Below are 12,835 nucleotides of genomic sequence, written 5' to 3'. Positions count from 1 at the left end.
CTTCACAAGTAAATGGAAGAACTGACTGAAGTTTAAAAAAATGTTATTGCCTTTATTACAAAAGTGCAAATGTGATGACTATTGGGAGGAAAAGCAAATATATTCAATTATAGCCATTTATTTAAAATCTTATAATATAAACACCATCAGTAGAAACACCATCAGTAGAAAACAGATCAAGTACTGAGTGAAGTTTTTTTATATTTTTTTTTTGTCAAAACAACCACACATTTAGTATACATGGCATGAGTGAAAGATTTTGTCCAGGATCAGTGCTTTAAGTGGGCCAAAAGAGGTGTCGGTACTCTATTAGGTGCTGGTACTCCCCCCCCCCCCCTCCCCCGCCCATTGAATTATCAGCTGCGCTGTCCCCAAATTAATAGATCCTTTTTATTAGTTTGTGGATTTACTTGAGTTAGAAATAGGGCTGTATATATAGACATTGTACTGTGAGGTGACCTGTATATGTAGACATTGTACCGTGAGGGTGACCTGTCTATATAGACATTGTACTGTGAGGTGACCTGTATATGTAGACATTGTACCCTGAGGGTGACCTGTATATATAGACATTGTACTGTGGGGGTGACCTGTCTATATAGATATTGTACTGTGGGGGTGACCTGTCTATATAGACATTGTACTGTGGGGGTGACCTGCATATGTAGACATTGTACCATGAGGGTAACCTGTATATATAGACATTGTACCGTGGGGTTGACCTGTCTATATAGACATTGTACTGTGGGGGTGAGCTGTCTATATAGATATTGTACTGTGGGGGTGAGCTGTCTATTTAGACATTGTACTGTGGGGGTGACCTGTCTATAAAGATATTGTACTGTGAGGTGACTTGTATATATAGACATTGTACTGTGAGGGTGACCTGTATATATTGACATTGTACCGTGGGGGTGACCTGTATATATAGACATTGTACTGTGAGGTGACCTGTATATGTAGACATTGTACTGTGAGGTGACCTGTATATATAGACATTGTACTGTGAGGTGACCTGTATATATAGACATTGTACCGTGAGGGTGACCTGTATAAAAAGACATTGTACCGTGGGGGTGACCTGTATATATAGACATTGTACCGTGAGGGTGACCTGTATATATAGACATTGTACCGTGGGGGTGACCTGTCTATATAGACATTGTACTGTGGGGGTGACCTGTCTATATAGACATTGTACTGTGGGGGTGATCTGTCTATATAGACATAGTACTGTGGGGGGTGACCTGTATATATAGAAATTGTACCGTGAGGGTGACCTGTATATATAGACATTGTACTGTGGGGGTGACCTGTATATATAGACATTGTACTGTGAGGTGACCTGTATATGTAGACATTGTACTGTGAGGTGACCTGTATATATAGATATTGTACTGTGAGGTGACCTGTATGTATAGACATTGTACCGTGAGGGTGACCTGTATATATAGACATTGTACCGTGGGGGTGACCTGTCTATATAGAGATTGTACTGTGAGGTGACCTGTATATATAGACATTGTACTGTGAGGTGACCTGTATATGTAGACATTGTACTGTGAGGTGACCTGTATATATAGATATTGTACTGTGAGGTGACCTGTATGTATAGACATTGTACCGTGAGGGTGACCTGTATATATAGACATTGTACCGTGGGGGTGACCTGTCTATATAGAGATTGTACTGTGAGGTGACCTGTCTATATAGACATTGTACTGTGGGGGTGACCTGTCTATATAGACATTGTACTGTGGGGTGATCTGTCTATATACACATAGTACTGTGGGGGGTGACCTGTATATATAGAAATTGTACCCTGAGGGTGACCTGTATATATAGACATTGGATCGTGGGGGTGACCTGTCTATATAGACATTGTACTGTGGGGGTGACCTGTCTACACAGACATTGTACTGTGGGGGTGACCTGTCTATATATACATTGTACTGTGAGGTGACCTGTCTATATAGTCATTGTACTGTGAGGTGACCTGTATATATAGTCATTGTACTGTGAGGTGACCTGTATATATAGACATTGTACTGTGAGGTGACTTGTATATATAGACATTGGACTGTGAGGTGACTTGTATTTATAGACATCGGACTGTGAGGGTGACCTGTATATATAGACATTGTACTGTGAGGGTGACCTGTATATATAGACATTGGACTGTGGGGGTGACCTGTATATATAGACATCGGACTGTGAGGGTGACCTGTATATATAGACATTGGACTGTGAGGGTGACTTCTATTGTATCTCAGTAGTCTCCTGGGGGTTGTAGTTCACCAACACCTCTATTGTATCTCAGTAGTCTCCTGAGGGTTGAAGTTCACCAACACCTCTATTGTATCTCAGTAGTCTCCTGGGGGTTGTAGTTCACCAACACCTCTATTGTATCTCTGTAGTCTCCTGGGGGTTGTAGTTCACCAACACCTATATTGTATCTCAGTAGTCACCTGGGATTTGTAGTTCATACACCAGTGTTTCCCAACCAGGGTGCCTACAGATGTTGTAAAACTACTACTACCAGCATTCCCTGGTTGGGAAACACTGGCATACACACACATAACAGGGACTACAACTCCCAGCATGTGTCATTCAGGAGTCCCCCCTCACTCAAAGAAATCATCCCCAGTATGATACTTATTCCCCTGCAGTCTATACATCCCCAGTCATGCAGTATGTCCCCTTCACACACAGAAATCATCCCCAGCCCCCTTATCCCCAGCCCATGCAGTGCAGTATGTCCCCCCCTTATCCCCAGCCCATGTAGTGCAGTATGTCCTCCTTCACATATAGCAGTCATTATGGAGGTGAGGAGCTGTGCACGTATGTCCTCTCTCCCCTCCCCCTGCTCTGTGTTTTCCCCGTGCAAATGATAGGTCCCCATGGCAAGTTAGGTCCTGTGGAGACAGAGCAGAGGGAGGGGAGGGAGCTGTGTACGTCCTCTCTCTCCCCCTGCTGTGTCTTCTTGTCTAATGCAGAGCTGCATCCTCCATCCCACGGGAGGGGGAGATAAGGGGCGTGGCTTAATTCTCTCCTGCAGACGTGCAACCTCGGGCCGACTTTTGCATGGGTTTGAAAAATCCGCCTCCCACCAGTACCGGCACGCACCATCTGCCGGGCACCAGAGAGGGAAACTTGGCGAGAAGTGAAGGCGGCAGCGGAGAGAGGGGAGTGTTTCTGCGTTCCGGTACGATAAAACCACGTTCTGGGCGCACGGAGAGGTGCTGGTACTCTCAAGGGCCATTTTTGGAAGTGGTGGTATTGAGTACCACCGCGTACCAGCCCACTTACAGCACTGTCCAGGATCAATGGAAAAGATCCAGATGTAACATAGGTTATGAAACAGTGGATGAAGTTCATTCTTCATCATCTACCTCTGAGGAAGAAGACTTTTTCTCGCCTGTTGATTTAACTGCGTTTTGTGAGACATAGTGTTCTTCCTCCTTTACATCTCATCTCTGATGTCCTTATATCTTAGGAAGAAGACTATGGCCTTGATTTGCTAAGAATGGAGTGTAGGTTTTGTTGTGTTTTTTGCTGTTCCGACCTTTTTTGTCCACGGTATTTTCTTATTTACTCTGCTTTTGGAAACTTTATACATGCTTTAACCCCTTAACGACCACAGACGTAAATGTACGTCCTTGTTTGGATGTACTTCACGCACCAGGACGTACATTTACGTCCTGTGTATGACCGCAAGCATCGGAGCGGTGCTCGCCTCATACACGGCAGGTTCTAGTAGCCGGGGACCCGCCGGTAATGGCCGACATCCGCGATGACGCGGATGTCCGCCATTATCCCCTCAGATGCTGTGATCTGTACAGATCACGGCATCTGCAGCAATGCGCATGATAAAATAGATGATCAGATCGCCTGCAGCGCTGCCGGAGCGATCCGGTCATCTGTAATGGCGGATGGAGGTCGCCTCACCTGCCTCTGTCCATCTTCCGGTGTCTCCTGCTCTGGTCTGAGATCGAGCAGACCGGAGCAGGAGATAGCCGATAATACTGATCAGTGCTATGTCCTATACATAGCACTGAACAGTATTAGCAATCAAATGATTGCTATAGATAATCCCCTATGGGGACATAAAAAGAGTTAAAAAAAAAAGTGAAAATCCCCTCCCTCAATAAAAATGAAAATTGTCAGTTTTTCCCAAACTTAAAATAAACATATTTGGTATCGCTGCATGCGTAAATGTCCGAACTATCAAAATATAATGTTAATGATCCTGTACAGTGAATGGCGTAAACATAAAAAAATTTAAAAAGTCCAAAAATGCTGCTTTTTTTGCCACATTTTATTCAAAACTATTTTTAAGTACAGATGACGGCGCAAAAAAAATTAGCCCTCATACCGTCCTATGTACAGAAAAATGAAAAAGTTATAGGTGGTCAAAATAGGGCAATTTTAGATTACTGACTTTGTACAAAAAGTTTAAGATTTTTTTTTAAGCGGTACAAAAATATAAAATTATCTTGCCATGGGTATCATTTTAATCGTATTGACCCACAGAATAAAGAACACATGTCATTTTGACCGTACATGGTACAGTGTGAAAATGAAACCCTCCAAAACAATTGTTGTTTTCATTGAAATTTCCTCCCTAAAAAAAATTTTTTGGGGGTTCGCCGTACATTGTATGGTAAAATGAGAGGTTTCATTACAAATTACAATTGGTCACGCAAAAAACAAGCCCTTATAGGGCTCTGTAGATGGAAATATAAAAGATTTATGGATTTTAAAAGGCGAGGAGGAAAAAACGAAAATGCAAAAATAAAATTGGCCTGGTCCTGAAGGTGAAAATGGGCTTGGTCCTTAAGGGGTTAAAGTGTAGGGTTTTCTTCCCAGAAAATTTACATGATTTTTAGAGGGGTTTTCAAAAAAGACAAGTGATTTTGGATGAAATGTAGGGAACTCGCCTCTTTTCACAAAAACCACGCCCATTTCGTAGGGTTTTTTTTTTTTCACTTCGAACTACATCTGTTTATTATTTTCTCTATAAACCTGGATTTTATGTAAATACAAGACGCTCCTATCATGCTTTTAGATCTTCATTTACTGATCAGCAGCAAAAGCATATTATGAACAAAATACAAGAAAAAACTTAGTAGGCACAGGTATGGTGTAGCCAAACATGCTACAGGTATTAACCAATCAATGCACAGTAACAGATATAATAGTGACAGTTAATCTAATATCTTCCTTCTTCTTTTGCTGCTCAGCAGCTGTTAACAGATAAGTCATTGTCTCTACAGTATTTTTTCCTTAAATATCCATATTTCTTTAACTGATATATATATATATTATCACCATTTATTTATTTATTTAATTAACCCATTTATTTATTTATTTTATTTTGTTTCTAGTATTGCATACATATTACTTTAATTAACCCCCTTATATATATGGTCTGCTATTCCATTATTATTTTTTCTTTATAATACATTGATATAATTTCCTCCACCTCTTTATTTCCAAGTATTCGGTATATTGTCATTATACTGGGGTCCCGGTACTTCCCACTTCATATATATTATATTCCTTCCTAGTTCATCAGCGTAAACTCAATATTTTCTCTCACTGTATACTTACCTTACCTTACCGATACCTCCGGTTCCCAATCCAGGCTTTCTTCTCCGATACTTCTTCCCCTGCGTTTCGTTTCGCCATCTTCTTTTCTTCTGCGCCATCGCCGCCATTTTCTCTCAGCTCCCGGAAGTCTCGCGATACTTCAGCAGAGTGGTCCTCACCTGCTGTTGGGCGGGAATCCTGTCACTCCGTCAGGTTCCCTCAGAGACGCAGTACTGCCTCCCTGTTACTCCAGTACCACACGGTGATTGGCTTTACTAATTAGCTACTCTGTAATTAATTTGTACTCGGTCCCAGCATTACTGAGTACCTACTGACACACTGTGGCAGAAATACCAAATTGCTTTTATAAAAGCAAATCATTTCTGCCTATTCTGCCTAGAATTGCCTCATAGCATATATATATATATATATATATATATATATATATATATATTAATAATACATCATTCTGTTTAAACATTTAAACAGATACTGTTCTTTTTTCCCAATATTTTCTGTCCTGAGTTTTATAAAAATATTAATATTTACTCATGGAGACCTCTGAAGCTCAATCAGCTAATATTGAGGCTAATAATAATGACCACCTCCAGAATCTGGTGGATAATTCAGTGGCCAGATCAGTACAGAGTGCCATGTTATCTGCAGTTACTGTTTTGCAAGATAGTATACAGAAATCTATTTCTCTGGCACTGGCCCACCCCTCCACCTCTAATCCCAAAACACCTGGTGATCTTTATTTCACACCAGAAACTTCAGTGGCGGATTTAGCCAAAGGGTTTAATGTCCCCAAAAAGGCTACTTCCAAAAAACGACACACACATGACGGCACTGCTCCCCCTCCTAAAAAACAATGTAAAGGAGGTCGCCAAGATAAATTAAAAGACAGACCTATCATAGGTCACGATAAATGCGCTTCAAAGCCGCACACGTTACCCTCTGCCCAAGAGGAAGTATCTGTAAGTAGGGCTCATAAGACCGCTAAAAGAAATAAACCAAATTCTTTTACAGAACCAAATTCTGATGATTCTTCAGATTCTCAGGCTGAGGAAATTGTTGACTCTTTTGACTACCTGTCACAAGAAAGCGGTGAAATAAATGATGACCCTGACTATCAGGGGGATGACCCTTTGGAGGAATCAGACCTTTCCTCCTTTGACCCAGCCCTCATCCAACACCCCAGATCTGGGGAATGGCTACCTAACCCCATAGTTGCTAAGTTCCTCTCTATTAGAGTTAACAAGAGCATGGATAAGGTCACTCGCAGTAAACTGAAGGCAGAGTGTCCCCGCCCTACACTCCCCCATTTATCTTCAATAACTCCAGAACTGGACCCAGTTCTGAATAAATTTTTGATGAAAACAGGGAAAAATCCTAAAAAAGGTATAGATAGGAGTTTTAAGTCCTGTCAGGACAAACTCCTGGATATTCTCGGTCCCTTATCAAAGATTTTAGACATGGTAGAAGAATCTTCTATCTCCAACAAACCAGTTGAAGTGGAAGTTCTAAAAGGTTGGGCACAACGTGCTGTATGTTTTTTGGGCAACGCAAATGCAGCCCTTTCCACTGAGCGTAAACGCTCTGTTCTAATGAGAATCGACCCCCAATTAACGAACTTAGCATCCAATGAACCTACTCACCCCACAGAGGGGATGCTCTTTGGGGAAGATTTTATTAATCAAATGGGCAAATACGTTGGACTCTTTTCGTCCATTAACAAAGCTCAAACATCGTTGAAAAAAGTTTTTTCCAATAGGGTTTTTGGTAGGGCCGGGAAAGGAAGGAGCCGCTCTTCCGGCCGCTATCTCCCCACTAGACAACAGTCAAGAGGCTCCTTTCAACATCAGTACCAACCTTACCAGCCATCATATACTACCCAACCAGCCAATCCCACACCGTTCTTCCCCTACCGGGCAAGACCCTGGCGCCCAAGAGGTCAACGTGGATTCCAGCGTGCTAAACCAACTACAGGTAAGTCTTCCTGGACTACAATTACGTCAGACTCTTGGATCCTGGATACAGTATCAGGTTTCCAAATAGAGTTTCTCTCTCCTCCCGTACAACACTCTCTACCCCCATCCAATCCATTTTTCAACTACAGACCTAGATCTGATCAATCTAGAAGTAACGGAACTCATTGCAAAGAAAGCAATTATACCTGTTCCCCTAAATTCCCCAGGTTTTCTCAGCAATCTATTTCTAGTACAAAAGAAAGATGGAGGTCACAGACCCGTGATCAACTTAAAACTACTCAACAACTTTGTTGTGTACAGACACTTCAAGATGGAAGGCATCCATCTTCTGAGAGATATTCTACTAAAAGACGACTGGTTAGTCAAGATAGATCTAAAAGATGCTTATCTAACAGTCCCGATTCACCCATCCTCTCAAATCTTCCTCCAATTTCTTTGGAACACTCAAAAATGGCAATTCACATGCCTCCCCTTCGGACTCTCATCAGCCCCATGGTGCTTCACAAAACTTCTGAAGCCTATAATTGCTCTACTCAGAAGCCGAGGTGTTCGTCTCATTATTTATCTGGACGACATTCTCATCATGGCTCAATTCAAAAATCTTCTTCTAACCCACAGAGATTGGACTCTATCCCTTCTTTCCAATCTGGGTTTTCTAATCAACTTCAAAAAATCCATTCTCCTACCCTCCCAGGAACTGGAGTTCTTGGGTTTCATGATCAATACTCGATCATCCACTCTGAGTCTTCCTCAGAAGAAACTCAAAACTATTCGGAAAGAAATTCGCCAAATCCTTCACAAAGATCTTATTTCTCTCCGTACCATAGCTCGGATAGTGGGTCTTCTTTCAGTTTCCATTCAAGCTGTATTTCCAGCCCCTCTCCATTATCGAGCCCTACAACGACTGAAAATTTGTCATTTGAGAGAAGGCCTGGGATACTCAGACGAGATTCGCCTCTCTTCAGACGCCAAAGAAGAACTTCTTTGGTGGCGATCTCACATCCAGACCTGGAATGGAAGAACAATCTTCAATCCAAATCCGGATATTGTCATAGAATCAGACGCAAGTCTTTCGGGTTGGGGAGCGCGTTGCGGCTCCCTCTCTACTGGAGGGAAATGGTCTCCTTCCGAATCCCAGCTTCATATCAATTGTTTAGAACTTTTAGCTGGGTCCTTCGCACTAAAGAGCTTTGTGAAGGATTCCTCTCACTGTTGTGTATTACTTCGCATGGACAATATCTCAGCAGTCCAATTTTGTCTACACAGACATATTACGTTGAAAGCAGAATACCTACCTGGCATATCCAACTCAATCGCAGATTGGAATTCTCGTTTTCTAACAGACTCCAGCGATTGGAAACTTCTCCCTTCCATTTTTCTGGAAATCAACCATTTATGGGGTCCTTGTCATCTAGACATGTTCGCTTCTCGACTGAACTGTCAAATCCCTCAGTTTTTCAGTTGGAGACCAGATCCAGAAGCTCTAGGCATAGATGCATTCCTCCAACATTGGCCACAGGAAATTCTTTACTCGTTTCCTCCCTTCAACCTAATCCCTCGAGTCCTCCTTCAAACTTCTATCCGGAAATCTACTATGGTTTTAATTGTTCCTTGGTGGTCAACCCAATCGTGGTTTCCCCAATTACTTCAACTTCTAACAGATTATCCACGAATCCTACCATCCATTCCGAATATCCTTCAAGATCCCTTAGGCAACTTTCATCCTCTAGTATTATCAGATCAACTAATCTTATTAGCTTGCCTCATTTCCGGCATACCAGAACATCATCTTCACTTTCGAGCACAACTAGAGAATTACTCTCAGACGCTTGGGCTCCAGGAACCAGATCTGCTTACAGATCAGCCTGGAAAATTTGGATTCATTGGTGCTCTCAACGGGGTTTGGATCCCTTGCAAACCTCTCTTTCAGACATCCTGAATTTTCTTTCAGACTCCTTTGATGCTGGTAAAGCCTATAGAACTATCAATCTTTACCGATCTGCCATTTCAGCTAACCATACTCTTATTGACTCTATCCCCATTGGACGTCATCCTCTGGTATGTAAACTTCTAAAAGGTATACGCTTTAGACGCCCTCCTCTACCTAAGTACAACTCTACTTGGGATGTGAATATTCTCTTGAATCTTTTTCTTTCCTGGGAGGACAACGATTCATTACCTCTTAAACTACTTTCTTTTAAACTTACAGTTCTTTTATGTCTTATTTCCATCAAACGGATATCGGATGTTAGAGCCCTTGATGTTTCTAGAAGACAATATTCTCCAGAGGGAGTTGTATTTACGGTCTATCGCCGCACCAAAACTAATTTACATTCCGTCTTCTATCCTTCTTTCCCTCATCAACACAAACTATGTGTAGTTCGTTACTTACGGGCATATGAATCTAGAACGGAATCTCTTCGATCCCCACCATCTTCACAACTTCTTATTTCCTTCTGTAAACCCCATAAACCGGTCTCTTCCACCACTTTGGCCAGATGGGTTAAATTGACTATGACTATGGCTGGCATCGATACCTCTACCTTTGGAGCCCACTCTACTAGAGGGGCCGTAGCAACTAAATTATTTCAATCAGGTGCTTCCCTTTCTGACATCATCAAACCGGCTAATTGGTCCTCTGACTCTACATTCAAAACATTCTATTTCAGACCAGATGCACATGTTTCTATGACATTGTTATAATAGATGTATTGTTATATAAGATTTACATATTTAGCTTTAAACTAGCATGATAGGAGCGTCTTGTATTTACATAAAATTGAAGATTTTCCTATCCTTGGTGAAGGAAAATATAGATTTTATTAAAGACAAGACGCGAGTATCATCCCTCCCAATGAACCCATCCCTTTCACTTCTTAACATTTTGTATTCACAGCCACTTAAGAAGATACTTAGCGGAATTTCCATATTCCTGATGAAAAGTTCCTCAATTACTGGATGTGCATCATATTTATCTACATTTGAAAACATTACCTTCTAAATTCACACCTTCCTGCGGATACCGAACTTATTGGAGATACTCTTCAGGTTCCAGCTGTCTTACCACGATCCTAACTTTGAATAGACTGTTCATCTTCGCTCAAAAGAAGAAAGAAGATATTAGATTAACTGTCACTATTATATCTGTTACTGTGCATTGATTGGTTAATACCTGTAGCATGTTTGGCTACACCATACCTGTGCCTACTAAGTTTTTTCTTGTATTTTGTTCATAATATGCTTTTGCTGCTGATCAGTAAATGAAGATCTAAAAGCATGATACTCGCGTCTTGTCTTTAATAAAATCTATATTTTCCTTCACCAAGGATAGGAAAATCTTCAATTAACACCTTCAACCACAGGTGTATTTGGGCTACTCACTGCTGCTTATATTGAGATAATGGATACCTCTCTATTTTAAGGGTGCGTGGGATCTATTTGCTATTATAGGAATTGTAGCTCTCTCACAACCTCTCCAGGTGAGAACCCTTTCGTTACACTGTAAAGTCAAATTTTGTCTTCATAACAAAATTACCCTATTAGATTCTCTGCTTTCCATTTTTGCTTCTTTTGCATTTATTTCCCAATCTACTATACCATCTCAGTAGGTCTCCAAAGGCTCATCTTCAGCATTTGTAAGATGTTTAGACCAGCACTATTCGGTATCCTTAGTACTCAATCGTCTGCATCTCCTTACTGTCAGAAAGATTTGTAGAGTTGTCCCTGTGTACCAGGAGCATAGGAAGTACTTAAAGGGTTATTCCGCTCTTATTAATCTAGGTGGATTACACTCATAATGTAAAACATTAAATATACTATTTAGCTTTCATTTTTTATAATTGCCACATTCTCTGGATATTCTTGCTGCCTCCCCAATCATTACCTAGGGTTATGGCCGCACTGTGATCTAGCAGTGATGGCTGCGCTAGTTTAGTGCCCTGCAAAGGATGGCCAGGATCTTGGGAGCTCACATGCGCAGTAACTCCCAGGGATACCAACAGCTCCACACTGCCACAGCCCCAGGTTACGTGCAGTAGAGCAGGAGAGGTATGGAACTGCTTTGTGTGTGCTCCAGTCTCCTCCCCAGTGGTCGGAAACACTGCGATCAGACAGTTATCCCCTATCCGCATAAGTTGTCTTCAACTGCGGCGGAACTCCTTTAAAAACCTTTACATTTGAAATTCAGCTTTTTGGATTTCACATTTTTCTTTTATGGTGGTCGACTATGAATTCCACCTTGCAAGATTCAAAAATCAGAAAAAACTAATTGTGGGGTTCCTCCTATTTTGTATAGCAGCAAGGTACAAATCAAGCAGCAACAGCGTGACATTACCAGGTTGTGCAAGCCCCATTGTTTTTGGCCCTCCCCAGCCTACATATCGCTAGCCAGTTACTGCCTCGGACCATAAGCACCATTTTTGAAGCTTTTTTTAAGCACCTCCCGGTACCCCTGTGGTGGTGGGTACCTGGGTAATTTTTGGGGTATGCACTAGCTGTTTTTGGGGCTAATGCTAAGCCCCATCTTAGTAATGGACCCCCATTTATGTGACAGTTTTCACTACTAAGCCTTTAAAGTAATTAAATCTAACAAAAAAACAACTCTCGTGAATTATTTTATTTTTTTTACAAAAAAACACTCACTTATAGCCCTTGTTAGCCATTTTATTTTTATTGACAGAGATATATTTTTGTATTATTGTGAATCATTCATACGTGTATATTTTCTAGGTGTTTATAGTATTTTTTTATGCCTTTTTTGGTATTATGTGTACCATATGTGGGGGTGGGTGTCAGGCCCTGTTACAAAGGTGTTCTGTGTGTGTTGATGGGATTAATCCTCCATATATATAGGATTATTTTGCCTGTGTGCAAATTGTATGACTAAGGCCAAAAGGGCGGCCATCAGAAATTTCGGGGCCCCTTACACAGCTCAAGACCTGGGCCCCCCTTCCACTACCTGACCCGCCCCCTGAATCCACCCCCAGGGTCTTTCCCTAATCTTATTTTATTTTCTAATTATATATTTTTAATTAGATTATAGCAGAGTGCAGTGCAGTAAGACATTGTGCTGCACAGTATATTCCTGCACTGCACTCTAATACACCCTAATCTAGTTACTGTGAAACTGCCCTAAAAAGTCAACAATATTTCCACATACTGATCATACAGAGGTAGATACTAGCAAGGGCTCTGCAGCCATTATAAGGGATTACAGTTACATTTAGTGACTCACAGACTGCGTCTTCTTTGAT

The 12,835-nt window shown here is 41.4% G+C and overlaps 2 protein-coding genes across 2 annotated transcripts in view; one reads left to right on the top strand and one right to left on the bottom strand.

Moving 5' to 3' along the window:
* The window catches only part of CUEDC2 (CUE domain containing 2), a 228,909-nt gene that overhangs the window by 81,911 nt on the left and 134,163 nt on the right, over positions 1-12,835 (bottom strand). The window lies entirely within an intron of this gene.
* Positions 6,048-10,851, top strand: LOC130282369 (uncharacterized). Its single transcript, XM_056530555.1, has 2 exons — positions 6,048-7,581; positions 10,480-10,851. Exons 1-2 carry the CDS (start codon positions 6,144-6,146, stop codon positions 10,485-10,487), a joined length of 1,446 nt encoding a protein of 481 aa, XP_056386530.1. The 5' UTR covers positions 6,048-6,143; the 3' UTR covers positions 10,488-10,851.

This window comes from Hyla sarda, chromosome 7 (genome assembly GCF_029499605.1).
Source record: "Hyla sarda isolate aHylSar1 chromosome 7, aHylSar1.hap1, whole genome shotgun sequence".
Classification (NCBI taxonomy): domain Eukaryota; kingdom Metazoa; phylum Chordata; class Amphibia; order Anura; family Hylidae; genus Hyla; species Hyla sarda.
The sequence above is the reverse complement of the archived record's forward strand: the minus strand, read 5'-3'. Positions and strand labels throughout refer to the sequence as shown.